This window comes from Tasmannia lanceolata, unplaced genomic scaffold (genome assembly GCF_043159265.1).
Source record: "Tasmannia lanceolata isolate RefF3 unplaced genomic scaffold, GAP_Taslan_0.1 ptg000024l, whole genome shotgun sequence".
NCBI lineage: Eukaryota > Viridiplantae > Streptophyta > Magnoliopsida > Canellales > Winteraceae > Tasmannia > Tasmannia lanceolata.
In genome coordinates, this window is record NW_027518701.1 from 4145669 (window position 1) to 4168282 (window position 22614).

General features: G+C 37.8%; 1 protein-coding gene across 1 annotated transcript; it reads right to left on the minus strand.

Moving 5' to 3' along the window:
- Nucleotides 1-9132: 9132 nt before the first annotated feature.
- LOC143857453 (uncharacterized) lies at nt 9133-9615 on the minus strand. The gene has a single exon (XM_077367878.1). The coding sequence runs from the start codon at nt 9613-9615 to the stop codon at nt 9133-9135; it is 483 nt and encodes a 160-aa protein (XP_077223993.1).
- Between the last annotated feature and the right edge of the window lie 12999 nt (nt 9616-22614).

Sequence of the window (22614 nt, forward strand, 5' to 3'; positions counted from 1 at the left end):
GTTTAAGAGAGATTATTTAGTTCAAGTTGAGTAGATTTTATTATCTTAGGACTCCATCTAAGATACTATATGATCCTATCTAAGTGTAAGACATCCCTTAGACTAATGCAGGTGAACCTACATCCTAGGTAACTAGGCTTGTCCTATGGGAAAAATGGGTAATTAGTGTAACTAGATCTATAACTCAATTGCTAATAATGGCAATCGGGTGATAAGGTTGAACTCCCTAACTCTAGGACACCTAAAACCTAGGACACAACGCGAGGTAAGTGTTCCTAATTGGTTCTAAAGTTCCTTACGAAGAAATACCGTTATCCAACGGTTCCAAAAGCATTGATCAGATGATCTTAATCTATTAAGTAAATGATTTTCAATTTTTCAAAGATTTTTTATTCCTAACATCTAAGGAATACCAAAGGCTCTATTGTTGGCAAATTTCAGCCTTGTGTTGCATCCATGGAAGGGCATCGTCCTCTCAATCCTTGTATAATTTAACACATAAATTATTGTATATTATTGCCTGGCATGTTTATCAGGATTTCTGTGGACAGTGGACCTCGGAGCCAACAATATACTATAATTTACATGCTCAAATTATGCAGGAACAATCACAATTAGTATACGATTATGAATGCGATCTCGGCAGTTAAACCGTCACAACATAGTCAATTTATGAAGGGAATCAATGACCTCTAGGGTTTCTGTTTCAAACCAATTTTAAGGTTAAATATATGCTGAAAAATTATGATTTTCTGGAAGTTTTCACTGACTTTTATGTTGATTTATTATTAAGTTGTTATTTAATAACATTAAGACCAGATTGTTAGGATTACACACAAACCTTAGCAATAGAACTCCAAATTAATTAAAACTTTTTCAGTAACAAGATATAGATGATTGTAGCTTACTGGAAAAATTTCATGAATTTGCATCAAGATGTACTACCAATTTCCAATTTTTTAAAATTCAAGTCAGATTGTAGATTAACACAGCAACTTATAGTATATGAATTTCGAATTAATCCAAACTTTTACTGTATAAAGATCATCATGAGAGTAAGCTACTGTAAATCTTTTATGGATTTTTATTACGATTGGATACCAATTAAAAATCACACAAAAATCGGATGAATTCAAATAATCAATTAAAAATCAAACTTAATGGTATCCTAAAATAAAGGAAAAATTACAGTAAGATTTTATATCAAAATTCCAAAACCTGAAAATTAAAGATCCTCCATAAAATCGATTTTTATATGAAAAAAGATCAATTTGCTTTCTAGGAATCAAAACCCTTTTATTAAAATAAATTGTAAAACTATATCAAAACATTATAAAACCCTTTGAAATTTTTTTCTAATAGTCTAGTAACCTAAGTTACTGGTTTGTAAAGAAACATTTTAAAAATTCATTATTTTGATATGAAAAAGAATTACGGCAAGCAAAACGAAGAATTGATTAGAAAACAGTAAAGAAAATATCATTTCCAAAAATCTTTCTTATGAAAAATTCAATTTATAATTAAACTTGAATTCTGAAAAGTTTCATTAATTTTCAAAATCGTTTAATATTTATTAAAAATAGCCCAAAATTAAAATAATTTTAAACTGGATTAAAAAATTCAAAAAAATCCAAAATTTTTTAAGTGGTCTGTAAATCCAAACATTGGTTTGAAAATAAGATTTCACAAATTTTGGACATGGATTGATATACTTTTGGCTTCATTCATCAAGAAAGAACCCATTTAAGAGTTATTTTTTGAAAAAGAGAATGAAAAATAAAACGGCCAAACCGCGATTGAAAATTAAGTTTCCAATAGTATTCTATTTTATATAAAACCCCTAAAATATCAGTTTTTAAAGAAACCCACGTTTTCAAACACTTGCTTTGATAATCCGATTTAAATCCATAATGAATAAAAATGAAAGAAAATCATTATTAAATGGAGGAAAATTAATTTTTTGGTGAAATTTTGGATTTTGAAAACTTATAATCTATATTATAACATACTGGAATTTCAAGAAAAAATTCATTGATTTGATCTATCAAAAGTAAAACCCTAGCATGCTTTTCTACTTTTGATATTACAAAGATAAAGATCCTACCGTTGATCGGTCTCCTTATTTCTAGGGTGCGTAGATCCGAGGTATACGCTTTGTCGCACCTTTTTATATGCTCTAGAAACCCCAAAGAATCATAAACTAGCCTCCAATATGTTGAATGTATTGAATATGTGAAAGTATTTTGTGTAGAACTAAGTGGAAGAGATGAACACCAAAGCAGCAAAAGAGATGAATGAATTCCGAGGAAGAAAGAGATGGATGAATTTTCTAGAGAAAGGCCAAAGGTTGTGCTTGTTTTGTTTTTATAGAAAAAGTTAGGGTTAGATTTGATTTGGAAGTTTTCAATGTGAGAACTCCTACCTTTAGTTAGTTCACAATTCTCACCTATGGCTTGCTTTTTCCTTTACCTTCTAAATTGGATTAACTTCTAATATTGATTTCTTGCAAGCCAAACAATGCTAAATTACACAATGGAGATCCTTCTAGATCAATCTAGAAGCCTTCTCACATAGGAAACGAACTTTTATGAATGATTTTCGTCCAAAAAGGGTTGTCCGACGTTTGAGCTCATTGTTGACCTATTTAGAGGCTGATTCAGGAAAAGTCATAAACTAGAAAGTTGTAGATCTTTTCAAGAAGTTCGAAATAAATATAAATGCAAATTTGTTGGATAAAAAGATAAAAAGTTATGCCCATTTTAGTAACATGACCATACAAGCCATTTCTAATTATAACTCTTCTTTTCTTTATTATTTTTCTAAAACAAATATGATGTCACCAACCACCTCATCCCATATTGGATGTTTTTGCATGTGACCTCCTCATGTGGGGCGCCCACTTATGTGGCCAACCCACATGAGTGGGTCCACATGGACCCCCACCTTGTGGGCTTTAGCCCAATGGGCCTTCTCACATGGGTTTTGGGTTTTTCTCATAAAAATTTAATAAAATTCTTTTAAATTCAATATTTTATGGATGGACCTAACACATGTGATCTTTATGGTCCGCCCCTAACATATGGTTGAACCATCCCCTTTAAAGAAATAAATTTTTGGACCAAAACATCCCTATTTGATCATTACGCACCCAAAGGCGACTAAAATGACCTTAAATTGGATTGCCCCCAAAGGGGAAAGTTAAAAATAGAATGTCTTCATGGTGAAACCCCTAAAATAGAAAGTTTTTAAGTTTGCTTCTTTTGGTGGGTGATATCAAACAAGATCACTTGGAATCCCCTGAAAATGCCCAAAATGCCCTCGACACACAAAATTTTCAAATCAACCGAAACCCCTGAGAAATTCCAAATTTAGCAGGTTTTTCAAAATTCATGAAATGACTCGCGACTCCTTAGACACACTATAGAGATCAAATGAAACACATTGGAAATGACCAAATTACCCCCGATGTGCAAAAATAGGCAAAAATGAGGGAAACCCTGAGAAACCCAAAAATAACAGTTTTTTCTACTTGACTGGAAACTTAAATTCTCATTTTCCGGAGACTAATGGAACCTCCTAGTGACCTTCCTGATTGCGAATCAACTTTAAAACACCTAAAATGAGGTGAAATTCACCCTAAAATGCAAGAACGCCTAACCTAATGCAGATGACTAACACAGACCAAACAAACATTTCGCTTTTTAAAGCGTAGCAAGATGTGGGTGTCTACACAAAGAATCCAATTCAACATTCTAGAACTAAGCACATAGAGGTAAGGCATCATTTCTTAAGAAATCATTCTAAAAAAGGGGACATTTAAATTGAGTATATCCACACAAATGATCAATTAGGGGATATCTTCACTAAACCTCTTAATGAGGACAAATTTTGTGACATTAAGAGTGGACTTAACATTTGGAGTTTGGATCAAGTCAAAGAGTTTGAAAATGAAGCATGAATAGGTGATAATGTTCTCTTTATATACGCATGTATATATGTATCACCCTTGTTTTGGTAGTGACTACATGGTTTAAGATGATCAAACCTTAACTTTAAAACTCACTCAATTGGTGCCCATAGCCCACTTTATTCAAAGGGGGAGTCGGTACCGTCACCTTAATTAAAACACTTAAGCTTTTGGTCATGTGCCATCATCTCAACCATTGTCAAGTCATATATGAAATTCATGCTTTGAATGAGTGATAAAATTGTATTATCTTTATTAGCAATATATATATATATATATGATCATTAATGAGTAAATGCATTGAATGTGTAGTGTCATAAATATATGTATTTCCATGAATGTGTGTTAAAAATGTACTATTTTTAAAATGATAATATTTTGTTATTGAATGAGCTTAGTATTACAAACAACTCACATTAAAAAAGAAACCTCTCGGAATTCCACGTGGATGGACAGAAAGAAAGAAAGAAGGATTCATGGAACTCCAAGGAACTGGACAGGAACAAAAATAAAATAAAATCTCAGAACTCCAAGAAATTTCTCGGAACTCTGAGAATCAGGACAGAAGTAAAAAAAAAAGGGTCTCGGAACTCTAAGACTTTTTCTCAGAATTTCTAGAATCGATCCAGGCGCGATTAAAAGCCCTGGACCGATTCAGTTTCCTCACTTCTTCCCTTTTCTTTCTTTTCTTTTCTCCTTCTCTCTCACACCACTCAAAACCCTAACTTATTTTACTCCATTCTCTCCTCAAATCTTCCCAAATCCCACCCCTTTCACCTCTTTTCTTCATCAAAACCTTTTTTTTCATCCAAACCTAGAAACTCGACCCCTTTGTCAAAATCCCAACTTTCTCACCCATTTTTCTTCTTTTTCTTCTATTTTGATTGGTTTTGTCACTTCTCTTCTATTACCATTTATCTTCCTCCATTTTCTCTCTTTCCCTCGTTCCTTCTAGGGCTCCAAATTCCTGTTTTTCCTCTTTATTTTCAAAACCCTAGTTTTTCCAACCATGTCTCCTAGGACCACGAACGTTAACATTGGGGGATCCTCGTAAGGTCAAGGCCAAGATGATGAAGCGCCACCGAGGAAGAAAGCCAAGGCCAAGGATCCGGCTGTGGAACCGGAGGTTGTCCCCAATTCCTTTTTACTAACCCCACGGCTAAGAAGTTATGGGCGGATGTGGGAACTCGCGGCATTCTCACAGGTACATATATCGATCCTCCCATCCTTGTTCATTTTGACCTTCCAGCAAACTTTGATGCCCTGAAGTGGACACCTATTCTTCACATTAATGAACCTATTTACCCTCGATTGGTGCGTCTCTTCTACGACAATCTCAGTATTTCCTCTTCGTACTTCAAAATTGAATCTCGAGTCAAGAAAACAACCATTAAAATCACCTATACCTAATTTGCCGAGATTCCAGGAATTAGCCCTGAGGGTCCTCAACACTACTTCTGGCCAGAAGATGGGACCAATTCCCTTCCTGATCTTGATCATGACACTATCTACAGTAGGATCATCAAGCGATACAAAAACCCAATATGCCTGCAAAAGCTTCCGACCTCATTCCAGTTGCAAAAATGCTTCATAATTTCATGTTCAGCAACTTCACTCCCCGTGGTGGAATGTATGATGCTCTAAGGCCCTTGGAGGCCTATCTCATTTACTGCGTCGTCGAGGGTCGCCAAATCCGTCTTCCTTACATCATTTTTTGTTACATGCTCCAAACTCCTGGCCGCTACCGCTCTTCCCTGCCATATGACATGATCCTCACCCGCGTGTTTCTCCATTTTGGAATCACATTGGATGGTGAAATGACCATCACTCCCACCGCTCCATTTGACGATACGACATTTAGTCGCATGGCACTTGATCAAGCCGCAGTTGAAGTCGCCTCTGATGAAGGAGACTCTGAAGATGAAGAAGAAGAGGTGGACGAAGCTACTTAGACTCCAGTGGCTCCACCGGCATCACAGGATATTTCTCAGCTTTGCACTTGACAGGATCTGGCCGCCATGCAGGAGGCCATTGAGAGATCTATGGCTTCTCAGTTTGAGAGGCTCTCTACCCATGTCAATACTAAGATCTCTACTTGCTTCCAGACTCTCACCACTCACACTGATGACCAGTGGACTGCATTTTACCAGTACCTCTCAGGTGGCCAGTTGGGTCAGCAGCCTGGCAGTTCATCCTATACTCCACCACCTCCTACAGAGCAATAGATGGATTCTGTCATCTGATGATCATGGATGATACTTTTTTATTAGGCACTTTAGATATCTGGACATATGATGTATTTGGATGATACTTTTTGGATGGTTTTGGATCTTTTTGGATGTATTAGGATTCTCTTTATGTAGATGTCTCTGTGTTGGTGTGTATTTGGCTATTATTTGGATGGTACTTCTACAGCCTCTATATATATATATATATATATATATATATATATATATATATATATTATGGTTTGCTTTGAGCTTGTGTTCACTGTTCTATATTCTTAGCCTCCTATGATGTGTGGTGTGCTTACATTTTTACCTTATCTCTCTTGCATTGCACTTTAGTTGTCTACTTCGTTCTCATATACCCTCTTTCCTTTTGTTCCTCCTTTTTGGTGATGAGAAAAGGGAGAGAATATTTGAGCTCCCAAGTCATAATAATATGCATATATTAAGGGGGAGCAAAGCTCCATGTTTATAATTTTGCAATCACTTTCCATCAATGTAATTAATGGTTAACATGGTCAATTAAATCATTCTCTTAAGGGAAGCATTAATTGTTCTATTCATCCCTTAAGGGGGAGATTGTTAGCCCAAGGGTTCAACAAGTACCCATTGATATGTTTTGATGATTAACAAACTCAATTATTATAAAAAGGTTTTATGTACTAACGATCTCCATTGGCTAAGTGAATGTGTTCAAAGCATTTGCACCTTCAGGATTGCACAACCAATGGTTAAATCATTCAAGCTCAAGGTGAAAACAAAGTCATGAAGAAGGCAACATCAACACAATGGAAAATCAAAGTAAGATAACAGAAATTCAAAGGCAAGACAAGGTCATTCAAAGACAAGGTCGAATTCCAGCACAACAAGGATGAACATCAACTCAAAGCCCAAAGCTATGCTCAAGCATCAAAGGAGTTGATAGACGACAAGTCAAAGTGTTGAGTATGATAAATAGCCAAATGGATTTCCTTCTAAAATATGAATAGCATTAATAAAACCACAAGCAAAGAGATGAAGAAAATGATTAAGCAAAAATATAACTTGCTGGAGGGAGAGGGGTACAGAAATCTCTACCGTTCCTTTGAAGGAGACGAGGATTTAAGGTATCAAGTCGCCGACTATCCCGAAGGACAAGGAAGAGACTTGCTAACTTGTACCCCAAAGGCGTGAATAGATAAATGGATCCCTCTCAAGAAATGTGTTGGCTTCCGTTTCCAACTCATATCTTCAACCAGCTATCCATGGTAGGTATTTATAGGGAGAATTTGACTCTTTACATTCATCATGCATTTACTCTCCAAGCTGGCCATCCTTGGAGTTAGCAATATACAATGAACGTAAAGGCCATCAAGAGTCCCCAAAACACCACTTACACGTGCATGAATTTTCAATGTTTAAGTCTCTTTTAACCAACATGTAAATATAATAAAGTGCATGTAATGGCATCTAAATTAACCATTGATGTGCATAAGTGCAAGTACATGCATATAATCAAGCACATAAATGGTGAGACTTAAAGTATTGAAAATATCTAAATACATTTCATTGTACGTAAATTGGTTGAAGGGCATACAATGAACGGTCTAGATTAATTCATGTACATATAAGCTCAATTACTTCCATTTTGATCAATTAGGGGGTCCCATGAGACTGATCAGACATAGATTATTAATACGATCTCGATTGTTGCATAGGGTGTACCTTGATTGCATAAGATCGCATATCATCACCATGTCAGGAATTAATTGATATCATGGTAGGTCGTGTCCTTTTATTTTATAACACAATGTGCAATGTGTTAGGCCCCAAAGACATTGCCTCTGTCCGAGAGTCCAGTTCCATTTCCAATGGAGACTGTGGGTGGTGGCTAACCATTAAGACAAAGGTGCATTAACCCCGTCATCCTAACTCTCGTTCGGTGATTCATTTTGGGATACATACTTGGTGAGATTGTTCCATTATAGAAGTATATTAGCCCTCCTCTTGCCGGATGAGAAATGGGACCACATACATCACTATGTATAATCTCCAACAAATCTTGGGATCTTCCACTCTTGCCCTTGAAGGGAATTTTGGTCATTTTACCTTGAAGACATGGTTCACAAGTTAGAAAAGGTTCCACTTGGATAGAATACAATGGACCGTCTTTTACCAATCTTGTAATCCTATCTAGGTTAATATGGCCTAATCAAAGATGCCATAGATGTGTAGGATTGGTCGTATTCCTTGCCCTTTTGAGGTTTGAAATATTCTGAATAGGAATATCCTCAATGTTACTTACATTTTCTAAAGCATTTACTATAAATAAGCCATCAACTAATGTACCTTCTGTGATCAAGGAATTACCATGTTTGATAAAAATACTACTTTTATTAAAACTTGTAGAACAACCATCAATCAATAGTTTAGAAATTAAAATCAAATTCCTTCTAATGAAAGGTACATAAAGACAATTATTTAAACGTAAATATCCTCCTGAAAATGCTAGTAGTAGATCACCCACAACTTGGACTGTAACCGTTACATCCGTTAAAACTTATAGGTAGAGTTCACCCTTACTCAACCTTCTGCCTCTCTTGAACTCATAGAGAGGTCTTGGTTGATTTCTTCAAAGATTTCTTGTTCTTGACTTTGGAAATATTTTTCTTAGAACCTTGGCCTTTACCCTTTCTTCTTCCTTGCCTTTCGGTTTGGGAGTTGAAACTACATTAGCTTCAACTATGAAAGAGGATTTTTTATTATTTTTCTAAAAATCCTCAGTAGATTGAAGATGATTCAACAATTTTGTCAACGTCGTTGACAGTTTGTTCATATGGTAATTCATGACAAAGTCATTGAATGATAGTGGTAGGGATGCTAACACCATGTCGACTTGCGACTCAGCATCTAACATGGCCCCCAAAACTTCGAGCTCATTTAGATAGCCCATCATCTTCAACATATGATCTCTAACAACATATGATCTCTGCCTGGGGTTTCTTCCACCATTTTTGTGGAAACCAGGCCCTTAATCGCTATTTGTCTGGCACTGCGATTTTGTTGTCCAAACATCTCCCTAAGATTGTGCATAATATCCATTGATGAAGCCATTCTGACATGTTGTTGTTGCAACACGTTCGACATCGACCCAAGGATATAGCACTTAGCCATTTGGTCATCTTCGTTGCATTTTGTGGCTCTGTCCTTGACATCCTGGGGAGCATCGGGACCAGGCAACTCAAGTGTCTCAGTAGTCAAGACCCAATGAACTTTCTCTGATGTGAGCACTAGAGTTAAGTTCCTCTTACAGTCCACATAATTTAGATTAGTAAGTTTGTTGTCCTCAAGAATCCTAGCTAATGGATTGAAGGTTGCCTTATCTAATGCAAAGGAAATGAGGCATAAAATTAGCAAGACTAACCATTTTAGATTTACCATTACATGTAACCATTAGATCTGAGTTTTTGATCTGTAATGGTATTGCCCATTGTATGTCCCATTTATGTGCCCCTCAAACACATAAATCAAGAGAAATAACATGATTTCTCCAATAAGCATCGGATGCTCATTAACAACAACTTTGTTAAGTATGAGTGGATTCATCTAATTCATCATATTATTAATATGATATCCGATTTGATTTTGGCCTCCAAGCATCCCAGTGTATCTATCCTTTGGACATCAACACTCTTTGCTTGGTTAAGTTAACACCCATTGCCTCGGAACCATTTTACAAAGCATACTAGCTTCTGCTTTGGCATATGACTAATGTATTTTGCAAATATCCCTTATCATTATAGGAATCTATTAGTTACTCTAGATAGAAAATCAAGATCGGCTTCTGCTTTGGCATATGATCGTCTTGTTCTCTAAACTAGCCAACCAATAGATGGCTATGGAAGGCCATGGAGATTAATCCTTTCTTTTTTAATCCCCATTTACAACTTAATATTTTATAAAGAGGGTTTCTTTTAAGTGGAAAAAACTTATTCATATTCATGCATCTAAAACAAACCATCCAATAGAAACACATACATAAGGAAAGGAAAATGCAATCTCTATCACACATCTAAACCACAGAAAAGTAAACCAACGACATCCATGAGCTTAATTTTGGCATCTTGGATTTATAGGAATTCTATAATTATCTAACCATTTTAGAGTTAGTTAATCCTCATAATTATTACCAAAATTAAGGGTGAAATTTGGGCAACTATTAGCTATTCGCAATAGAAAAAATTCGCGACCTCATGGCAATTTTTCAAAGGTATTATTACTGATATACTTCATTATATGAAGTATCTTATATCAGTAGGAATCATGAAGAATGCGTCCGCCCTCCATTGAATCGATAGAATCGAGGTCCGCCATCATCTATAGCATTCTTGAAGCATCGCCATGTCCAAGTTCTTTGATTCTTCGTTGACCACCTCAAGAGCAATTTTCTTTCTTTATTACTTCTGATGTAAAAAGAAAACGAACTACCCTAGTGTCCTACACTAGCCTAAATAATATGTACATCAAAAGAAATTCTCCATGGAAAACCAGTTATCCGCACAACTGCCTAGAGGGAGTACATAAACCAATAAATCATTAATTATTACATTGCAGACTTTTAATTGCTACATTTCAACAATATCAAACCATAAAAATAAATAAAAAACATCCATATATATTATCCATATGCATCTCCTGCATGGATAGAGGTCGAGTAATCCTTTTTGCCCAATTTTCACCAATAGAGATCAACTCATGCTGAAATTAAATCAAATAATTTTTAATTCAGCCATAAAACTACTTACATCTAAACAAACTTAATATAATCATTCCTTATGATGTCAGAAGTCACCACAAAAAAATTTGCGTAAAAACGAAATCGTTTTAGCGAGAAAAGCTCAAAATAGTGGTTTTCGGGAACATTTCAGAATAGCATAATTTTTGAATATTTTAAGTGGGAGAAAAATATTCGGACTACCATATTAGCTACTGATTATGCTTAGAATACCCAAATAATGTTTGAAAATTTTAATCTTAGGCGATTGTGGACCCCGATCCGAGGACGGTGAGGCGAACGAGTCCCTACATCCTCTAGATCTCCACAACGTGAAGGAGAGCTCTACCAAGGAACTCTCGAAACTGTTGCCACCCTCACAGCATAGCATGAGTGGCGATATAAAAGGAAAGAGATACATCCTGATCCGGAGCCAGGGCTCGAAACCAAGATATATCTAGAAATAACTCAGAGTCGCCATCCATGGATGCGCCATGGAACCAAAACAAATGCTCTGTTTGCAATGGATAACCAAAGATACAAAAGGTCCGTGCCTGATGACGAATGAAGAAGGTCCAAAGAGCGCCCCCAATTCGCCCGAGTACGAACACTTGGTCTCTTATGCCATTTATTATTAACCTCGAAGAGTTTTGGGCAAAAATCATGTGAAATGGGAACAATCCTCATGAGTCGTCTATCTAAGCATGCATTTCCTGAGAATAGAAATAATAAGCACACAAAAAATAAATGGAAGAGGTGCCACCTAAATATTACTAGGTTATGAGTGACATACCTAACTGGTGTCTAAGTTCTGGTGGACATACACATGCAAGCTACAGCTAAAGGTATAGGATCAATACAAGAAAGGAAGAAAACACATCATACAATAACAAATCCTAAGACTCTAAATGATTTAGCCCGAGTCCTCGGATGGTCTGGTATTCATCCAAAGAAGCCTACGTATCCCCGCCTCCACGAGAATCAAGGCAACGTAGTTCTTCGCACTTATTCTAAACTATGATGCCTAAGACACCTAGACCTCTATCTTAGACTCGATCTAAAAGATCGGACTAGTTCTTAAAGCTTATTGTACGATTATTTAAATTCCAGTGAATTGTAGATTTTAGGACACCCTATATGCCCTAACTAAATGCAGATTAGCCCTAAGCTAATGCAGGTGATTCCTACAACCTATGTATAACTAGGCTGTATTTCCTAAGGAAAACAAAGGGTGGACTAACGCATCTTAGACCTAGTCATCAGTCGGCGATTGGAATCGCCAACTGACCGGACGGAGGCGCTCCTGTAACTCTAGGACAGACCCCTAACTCTAAAACAAGCACATAACAAGCAAACAAATAAACAACCTATCAAAAGAAACTCCTAACTCTAAAACTCTCTATCTAGGAGAAACTCCTAACACTAGAGGAAGAACTTTTTGAAAACACGGTTTTAAAGAAAAAGGGTTAAAGTATATTTATTTACAAAGTTTGGCTGGACTTGGGATATGTATCCCGAGCTGCGCTACGTACCTCGTGGAAGAGGATCAAGCCAACGTAATTCGAAACGAACTTTCTTAACTATGCTATAAAACTCAACACTTTAGCTGATTTAAGGTTTTTTAATGTTTTTCAAATGTTTTTGATATTTTTAAAGTTTTCAAATATTTTTGAGTTTCAAATTTCTAATGTTTTTGGATTTTAAAGCTTTTCCAATGCTCTAAACCTTTAAATATTTTCAATCTTAAAGGGAACACGCAAGTAATACCACAAACTAGGGCAAAGCCCTAAATCTAAAGGGGAAACCCCGAATAAACAACTAGCATCTCAAAGAGACAAACCACAACAAGAAAGATAGTGTCCCAAGAACAGAGAAAATAATCTAAGATCCTAAACAGGGAAGGCTCTATATGACTGAGTTAGTCTCTAATGGAAAAACTCCTAACTAATAACACTAGGGGGAGTACAAATGAGTCAGAGACTAAAAAATAACACTACTAAGAAATGGGGTAAAAATGAGTCAAAGACTCGCTAGAAGAAAGGGTTATTCTAACATGAGGCTAGGTAAGCCTCCGAAAGGGGAAACTCTATGAGACAAGTCTTGTCTCCGAGACACAAATGACGTAAACAAAGGTTCAGATGAGACTGGGCAAGTCTCTTATATACAAAGGAGGGGTATGCTACTTGGACTGAGCAAGTCCCCTAAGAATGGGCTTGGGCTAGCGCCTTCATCGCCCAGCACAAGAGGAAGATCCCGAAGGGGAGAGAAGGAGAACTCAAGCCTTCGAATTAGAACAACTAGATGCGCTCGACCAATGATCCATGCTTTGACGCGCGAAGAAATCAAAACGAGAATAGATCCGAGTAAAACAAATACAAAGTCTTTGGACTCCCATTCAAGAAGAGGTACTCGAAATCCATTTCTACTGAAACTATCCATTGGCAAGCAATTGAAATTGATGTGCTCAATGTAAAAAAAAAACCAATTCAACAAATGTAAAAGAAGGAATCAGTTTCATATGCTAAACAAGATTCTACATGCAGAAGGTTACTGGTGTTAACATCAAAATCTCATGTTCGCATGTGCAAAAGTAAGGCCCTATGACAATGGCCGATTTTTCAAAACAAATGACCTCATATATCATTCAAAGAGCATGCTCTGGTCTAGAACCTGAGAATTTTGGAACTCTAAATTCCCTATCAACACAACGGGGCAGTCTTCAAATTAAGTTTCAAAGGGAATTAGAAAGAAAGGAAGTCTCTGCTGCTTCATGAATTTAGCCCCGGAATCCCCTCCAGTTTTGCCAAAAAATTAACATATAACGCCATAGAAAATGAAGGGAAAACATACATCATAAGGCTAACATGATTTTAAACCCCAAGCCCATGAAGCCTTTTCTGAGATCTGAAATTTGTTGTAGACCCTTAAAACCTCAATTACTCATCACATCACATAATCAATTGAACTAGATTCTAGCCATGAAATAAAATAAAGTAAGAGAGCTACCTGAATCGTAAGCAATTATAAATGTTGGATTAAAGCATGCTGGGGTAGCCGGAGTTTGTGTCGACGGACGGAGCAGCGACTCCCTTTTTCTTCTTCAATATTTTTTTTTCGACGGATCACGATCGGAGACTCAAAGAAGGCAGCGGTGTAGACTGATTCAATGGGATTACCAGGACCGCCGGAGTTGCAGATTTTGGATGGAAAAATTGACGTAACCAGATCCAATGGAAAATTGAGATGATGATAGGGCCTTGATTCGGGTTTGCCGGAGCTCTGGCGAAATCGCCGAGGAAGAAAAACAGAAATTCCTATGTTCTTATACTTCTTCACTCACAATCTCTATGCTTAGCTTTGACAAAGCCCCAATTGAAGAAGAAAAGCTCCGGATTTGCTTGGGGAAGTAGAGGCGATGGAGAGATCAGCGATGGTTGGATTTAGACGGGTTGACCAGAGAAGCAGAGGGTGCTCCTGACTCTTCAAGGAGAATAGGATTTGCAGAGGGGTCATGAGGTTTTAATGGATAGGATGGGTTTGAGAATGGATTTGGCAAACAAGGGTCTGAGAAGATGGATCTGACGAAGGTGGTGGTCAAATGAGATGGAGGAGAGTGGGTTTTGAAGTGGGAAAGGGGTAAAATAGAGGAGGTAGTCAGTGGTGGCTGCTAGGGAGATGTGGCCATGGAGGGAGAATGAGGTTTTGATAGTGAGGAGAGGGTTGCTGTTGGAGTGGGGTCGGATTTGTGAGGTTTTCACCGGATTCCGGCGAGATGCCCGGAGAAGATGATGGAGGTGGTTTGTGAAAATGGCAGAACTGGGATGGTGAAGCTCCGGTGGAGGTGCTGCTGATGTGGGTTTTGGGTTAGAAATGGTGGAAATGGTAGTTAGAGAAGAAGAAGGTGGTGGTAAGGTCGGTGGTCGGAGAATCAAAGCTCATTGCCGGATTTAATGGAGGTGATGGGGTTTTGGGTTTTTTTGGATTTTTGCAGAGGATAAGGGGAAAATGAAGGAGAAGATGAAGATGATGGTGTTGATCGATGAGGGTGGAAAACTGAAATGGGTTCGGTAGAATCTGTGATGGAGAGGGTATGGAGAAGATGGTCGAAAGGGGTTTAGGAAGAAGGTGCCGGTGCCGGATTTAATGGAGATGGGTGGAGGAGGTGGGAAAAGGTGGTGGTGGCTGGCCGGTGGGGACGGATTCCGGTGATGGTGGTGGTGGTGCAGATGAAACGAAGAAGAAGAAGAAGAAGAAGAAGAAGAGGAAGAAGAGGGAGATGGCCGACCGGAGATGATGGCCGGAGGTGGGGATGATGGTCGGTGGCTGCAGATCCCTTTTCTCCCTCTTCTCTTGCGGCTCTCTCTCTCTCTCTCTCTCTCTCTCTCTCTCTCTCTCTCTCCCTCTTTTTTCCAAAATGAGAAAAGCCCCTCTCAAACCCTAATTCGTTTCCCTTTTAAGGGAAATGATATATTTGACCCCCCCTTTCCTTGGTCTGAACAGCCCTCTTCTTTTGTGATATTTGGCCTCCCCTTCCCCTCTTTGGACACCCAACTTTAAGGTGATTCACCCCCTGCTTTCTTCCATGGACAGCCCATAGCAATTAGCTTATTTTGAATTTTTATTGTCCATAGGGGTGGTCCAAATAAAAGAACCCCATCTATAAATGATATATTCACTCTTTTGCTCTATAGGGAGGGCTAGGTTAAACAATGGGGCTCAAAAAGGGAAATGACAAATTTGACCCCTCTTTCACTTGAACAGCCTCCCATGGTATATTAGGTTTATTTCTTCTATAATCAGCCCCCCTCCTTTTGGATGAATTACCTCTCTTCTGAATTTGCACCGCGACACTATCGAGGCTTGCTCACTAGGCGAATCAGCTCAGATCTTGACGAAATTTCACAGGGACCTTGGTGGGACCCCGAGCTAGCCTAGGGAGCAAATTTGGGATATTAAGACCCTAGTTTGACAGGATTCCTATCCTAACGACTCTATTAGGGTTCGGTCAAAATGGGGTGTCTACAGCGATAAATTTTTCTCACAACTTTGGAGCCATTCTGAAATAAAACATGTAATTCCCGAAATAAAAATCAGCAAAAGGCTGCACTTTTGGCCTAACTTGAAAAAATCATATCTCCCAATCCGCACATCGGATTTTGATGATTCTTGATGCGTTGGACTTGTATTCAAGTCTACTTTTTAACCATCAAGATTGATCAGGTCAAAATCACATTGAGTAGATCGAAAATATTGATCTTTAGACAACTGTCCAGATGTTGATTAATTAATACTACGGACTAACAACCTCGGATAGCCAGGATAGAACGTCCGGACTCACAGTGGATATACCGCATGATCTATGTTTGGTTATCTTAATCCCCTAATATGAACTCTATTTGCTCTGATACCACTTGAAGGAAAGTTATCCCCTTCCGGCAAGATCGCTATGGGCAGCGGAACAAAAATCGCATAGAATTTCAAATTTTTTTATATTGCTTTTGCCCTAGATCCTAGAGTCTAGATTAGTTAATTAAGTTAATCAAACATAAATAAATACCTCTTTGAAGAATAAATCAAGTAATCACTCTGCTTTATCTACTCATCGAACGGTTGCGATCGTTCTAAACACCGCGGACCCCGCAAGTGGAACCGATAGATTCTTTTTCTTTGCTTAGACTATTGTGGATGTGAATAACTCTTATTCACCTATTTAAGGTCTGATCTAATCAGTAGGGCAGCAACTCAAGCCGGGTTTTACCCGACCCGCATCGACCCGACCCGAAAATACCTTGGGTTGGGTTTAGATTTCTCGGGTTTCGGGTCGGGTCGGGTTTAAGATCCAAAAACCCGGGTGAATCTCGGGTCAAGCCTGTTTTGAAGGGGCCCGACCCGAGTTACTTTAGTTTTTGTTTCCTTAAAACTTAAAACTCATATATATATATATATATATGCTTTGAGAAAACTCACGCACGCACGCGTCTCTCGCAAAGTCCTCTCTCCCCTCTTCTGTTCGTTTCCCTTTGAGCCTAGGGTTTCATTATATTCCTCTCTCCTTTAATATATTCTCAAATCTCAATCTCTCTCTTCCCTTCTTCCTACGGTCACTCACAGAAGAGGAAAAGGCTGGAAAAAGTGTTGTTAACATAAGTAAATCTATCTTCCTCTCACTCCATTTTTTTAGGGTTCTATTCCCACATAAATAGTTTCAATACAAGAAATCTGTGTTATGGTTTCCCCTTCCTTATCTCTTTGATGAATAGTATTTGAATATCTCTATTTTCTGTTTTGTGGATTGAGATGTGAGAGGAAAAAAAGGAGCTTGTTAGTATATGCCATAGGCTGAAAAGTGAAAACCCTAATTCTCTCACTCTCTCTAAAAACCCTAATTTTTTAGATCCATTTCATCTAATCTCCCTCTGATTTTCTTAAAACCCTAAAAAATTAGAAAACCCCCAAAACGAGGGTCGATTGACAGTGGTCAAGAAGCTTCTAGTTTGAAGCCTAATTTGGAATCCTATGTGAACGGTAAGTGTTCATCTTTCATAAGCCTTTTGAAATTGCCTTTTTTGTTTTGTTTATACTTTGAACCGGTGCCAATTGAAATGTCTGAGATTTGTTCATAACTCTCAGCCTTAAAACCAAATTAATGAAGTTCATGTGTTGTATTGGAATTTATCTCTTTGATCTCACCTCATATGAACAAAAACTAGTGCCCTATTAGGAAGAATCCAAAAGCAATTGTTCAAACCATAGCATGCAGTCTAGGTTTTCGTATTTTGGTTAGAACAGGATAAAGGCTGAACGTTTTGGCTTGGGTTTTAACAATTTATGTCACCAAAATGCCAAGTGGAGACAAGCTAGATGTTTGTATTTTGGTTAGAATGGTAGTGTTTGTTGTTTTTACATGCAATCTCTGTAGTGTTTGTTGTTCTCAATCTCCTCATTTCTCATTGCTTTTTTTCAATTCTCCCCTGCAGGTTTGTTCAAAAGCCTCAAAAAATCTCTTTGGATTAGTGTGGACCCCGATCCGAGAGAGAGGCGGGGGACGTGCCCCCACGCGCAGTCTCAGGATCATCCACGTGAATGGAGAGCTCTACCAAGGAACTCTCGAAAGAATGTGCCCCTCACAGCATGAGTGGCGATAAAAGGTGAGATACCTCTCGATTCAGGGACTAGCCCAGATTCGAGGCGTACCTTAAACAAAGAAGAGTCGTCATCCAAGGAAGTGGGCCAAGGATCCCATACTATGCTATGTTGCAATGGATAACCAGAGATTATAAAAGAAAGGTTCGTGCCTGGTTATGAATTTGGAAGGTCTAAAGAGCACCTCGTCCGCCCAAGTGCAAGCACCTGGTCTCTTATGCCATTTATTATTTATTTGAAGAGTTTTAGGCGAAAGTCATATGAAATAGGAACGAATATCTCCGAGAAGACGTCCATCTGATCATGCATGTCTCGGAGATGAAAAATAAGCACACATAAAAAAGAAATGAAAGAAGTGTCGCCCAAGAATAACTAGGTTATGAGTGTCATACCTAATTGGTGTCTGAGTTCTGGTGTGCAAACACATGCATGCTACAGCTAAAGGTATAGGATCTGTACATGAAAGTAAGAAAACACAGCTAAACGCACAACACAATTCAATTCTATACATGACTGGACAAAATGAGTCCTAACTCTAATGCGACCTGACTCGGACCAAGATGGCCGTCCATCCCAGCTGCTCTACGTATCCCGGCCTCAGGAAGAATCGGAGTCAACGTAGTTCGATGCCCTATTCTAAACTACTATGCCTAACCATCTAGACTCGCTATCCTAGACTCGACTGATTTTTAAAGCTTTTTTGTACAATTGCTTAAGTTCATGTGAATTGTAATTTTTAGGACTCTCTATATGCCTTAACTAATGCAAGTTGATTAGCCTTAAGCTAATGCAGGTGGGCCCTATATCCTATGTGTAACTAGACTGTGCAACCTAAGGAAAACCATGGGCTGACTATATGCTTCCTAGTCTAGCCATCGGTTTGACTGAATGTCTAACCGATCGACTTGAGGCCTCCTAACTCTAGGGACACTCACCCGACAGGACACACCATATCAATACAAATCAGGACAGACTCCTAACTCTAAAATATCCCAAACAGCTAAGACAGACTCCTAACTCTAGGGGAAGATCTTTTTGAAAAGGTTTTGAAGTATTTTTGGAAGATTTGAAATGTTTATTTTGAAAGGTTTGGCTGGACTTGGGATGTGGATCCCAAGCTGCACTACGTACCCTGTTGAAAGGGATCAAGCCAACGTAGTTCGGAAATGATTTTCCTAACTACTTCTAAATGACTTAAGATTTTTGAGATTTTTGGTTTTTAGATGTTTTTTGAATTTTCAAGAGTTTTTGACTCAAGAGGACAAATTCCTATCATCATAAGAGTAGGATAGACTCCTGATATCCTGCAAAGGTTGGACAGCATCCTATGCTTTGCGGGGGGAAATGAACAGAAACACAGCTCTGCAAGGGTTGGACAACATCCTATACCTTGCAAAGAACTGGATAAAAACAAATGAATTGATTAGAGGTTGGAAAGAATCCTAACCCCTATGATGATAGGACTAGCTCCTGAAACTAAAAGACTGACTCTTAACACTAAAGGACAGACTCCTATGCTAATGACTCTGAGAAGGGCTCTAATGAGACATGACATGTCTCCTAAAATAAAAGGATAAGTATGGCCAATGAGACAAAGCCAGTCTCCAAAAGAGGTTTGATTTTTCTGAGACACAGCTTGTCTCCTAAAAGAAGTTTCTAGATGACTCTTTCATCGCCCTTGCAATGAAAAGAATAATCTAATTATTTAAAGGTATTTAAAGACTGGGTGAGTCTTCCAAATTAAAAGAGGGGAGTGCTATTTGGACTGGGCAAGTCCCCTAAGGATGGGCTCGGGCTAGTGCCTTCATCGCCCTGGCAATGAATGGAAGGACTTAATGACTTGAGGCTGTCTTATTAAAAGACAAAAGAAAGAGGGATAATACATGGACCAAGTAGGTGTAAGCCCAAGGGTTCCCCATGGGTTCAGTCAATCACCTTGTTTTGATGATTAACAAATACAAATTGATTAGTCGTTTATGGACTGATCAGTTGCCTTGAGTGTTGTGTCTTAGACAGGAACTTGACATGCTTGACATGTCATATCGCCATTACACAATGCAACACAACACATGCTTGAGGATCAACATGCAAAGGAGCTTGAACACATTGGTGGCATCATCCTTGGAAGATGTTAAAGCAAGGAGCTCAAGTGAAGATCCCACAAGCAATCCAAGAACCACATTGAAGATCAAATGAAGATTGGCTCAAGAGTTCATTCAAGAGAGTGTTCAAAAGGGTAGTATGTATCACCTTTCTCTCTTGTGTTTTCTCTTGATCAAGGCACATCTTAAAACCCTTAAAAATATGTTTTTCAAAGAGACTAACACACCCTTTAAGGACTTAAATGGATAAGTGAATGGCCATGGTGGTGTACCAACATGTTGGGACCCATATGGCATTCAACACAAGAATGAACAAAACAGAGTTCCGAAGCAACAACCTGGACCAGCAACTAAATCCTATCAAAACTTATTTAAAACATTTTCAAATATTTTTGAAAATATTTTTAACAGATAGCTCTCATTTTTCTCATATCCGTAGAGTATAGAAACGTCAAAATCCGACGAGAAATGAGGGAGATATGAATTTTACAAGTTCGACACTGTTTGCTGGAAACCAGTCTCGGAACTCCGAGAATTATTCTCGGAGCTCCGAGCTCGGAACTCCGAGAACATTCTCGGAGCTCCGAGAAATGCACCAGATTCTAAATTTAAAGGCTCTGTTTGAATTCTCGGAACTTCGAGATTTGCTCGGAACTCCGAGAATTTCGCTCGGAACTCCGAGAATTTTTCTCGGAACTCCGAGAAATGTTTTTCTTCAAAAAAATATAGCCGTTGGGGTGCAACGGCTAGTTGATTTTTTGACCCAGTTTTGACTGTTTTACCCCCCAAACGGTCACATGGAGTTGGGACACCATATATACCCATCTAATGGGTCTAAAACAAGAGAGGAACATTGTCCAACTTCAACAAACCATAGAAAATCATTTGTGAACTATTTTTGGTTAAATTCTCTCACCAACCAAACTCTTTGTGCCTTGATTTGAGAAAATCTTTTGAGATTGGTTTAGGCTTAAACTTGTTTATTCTTGAGAGCATCTTTGGAGCTTCAACTTGCATTGTAGCCTACATAGAGGCAAAGCTTTTATCTTCTTCTTTATTCGATCGGTGGCAAGGGCATCCGTGTTTAATTCCCTTGGGAGAAAGCGCTTAGAACTCGGCGGAGAAGGAGAGTCATTGTAAAGGTGGAAGGGCATCCTTATCTAATTCCCTTGGAGTGTAAAAGCCTCGGAGCCGGGCGTCGTGGAGGTCTCAATAGTGGAAATCCTCAAGTGCGACCTTGAGTAGAGTGGAGTAGGCCGTTTGCCGAACCACTATAAATCTTTGTGTCACTTGTGTTGGTATTTCTCTATCTTTCTCTCCCTCTCACTTTCTTATTTATTTGTGCTTGCATTCTTACATATTTGGAATTGAGTGAGTAGTTAGCATTTTGGTTTTGATTGAATATTGGTACCTTGCTAACTAGGCTATAAATCACCTAATTAAGTTTGCTAATCAACAAGGGTTTTTGAACTTATATTAATTTGTAATATTGTTTAAGTTCAACTATTTCAAACTTAATTAAACAAGGGATAAGTCTTGGGTGAAATTTTAGTAAAAGTTTTCAAAAGGTAAAAGTTTTATAAACATCCTATTCACCCCCCCTCTAGGTTGCCAAACCAAGTCACCACTTGGATTTCAGTAGGTCTCCATAAAAGATGGGCTTGGGATATCTCCTTCATCGCCCTAAATGCTAAAACCTATTTATTTTTTAACCTTTCCTATAGATATTTAAACTAATTAAAAACAAACATATATAGGGATTATCTAACACTTGAGACACTAAATAGATTAACTTTGTTGCCCATTATTATTTTATTTTTTTAAACAATGCAACTAATATACTGTAAGATGAATATAAGATCAATATCTATATAATACAAGGATCTACTCTCGTATAGAACCGAATAACATGTTAGTACAGTTTGACAACTCAAGTGAGCAACATAACTGATCATAATAATTAGAGATATGAACAATAATGGCATTTTCAATATCAAAATTCTTACCATTTAATTATTTAAAATACTTTTAAAGTAATTTCCTATAAATTCTATAAATCCTTATATAGTCATTAAGAAAATGACAGTTTATATATATATTTCATATTATTTTAGAACTATGTATCATCTGCATCAGCTAGTGTCATTTCTTGAACCTAATAATCAAAAGGATAAAGAGACTATTTCATCTTCTAATTTGAACAGGAAACATAATCAGGTTCAATATTCTTTCTTATTAAAAAAAAACTGAATAGTATTTATCCAGACTACATGGCATAATGACAATATGATTTTCCAAAGAGTCTCATTACCTGAGCTAACTTAGAAAATAAAATCTAAAATAAGATTCAAACTCTTCACCTTTGGCCTAAGAATTTTATTATCATGAAGCATGAACAATATCAGCCATCATATTTATTAT

What these genes read in the sequence shown, in the direction of transcription:
- LOC143857453 (XM_077367878.1), bottom strand. Translation starts at nt 9,615, where the DNA reads ATGGTAAATCTAAAATGGTTAGTCTTGCTAATTTTATGCCTCATTTCC.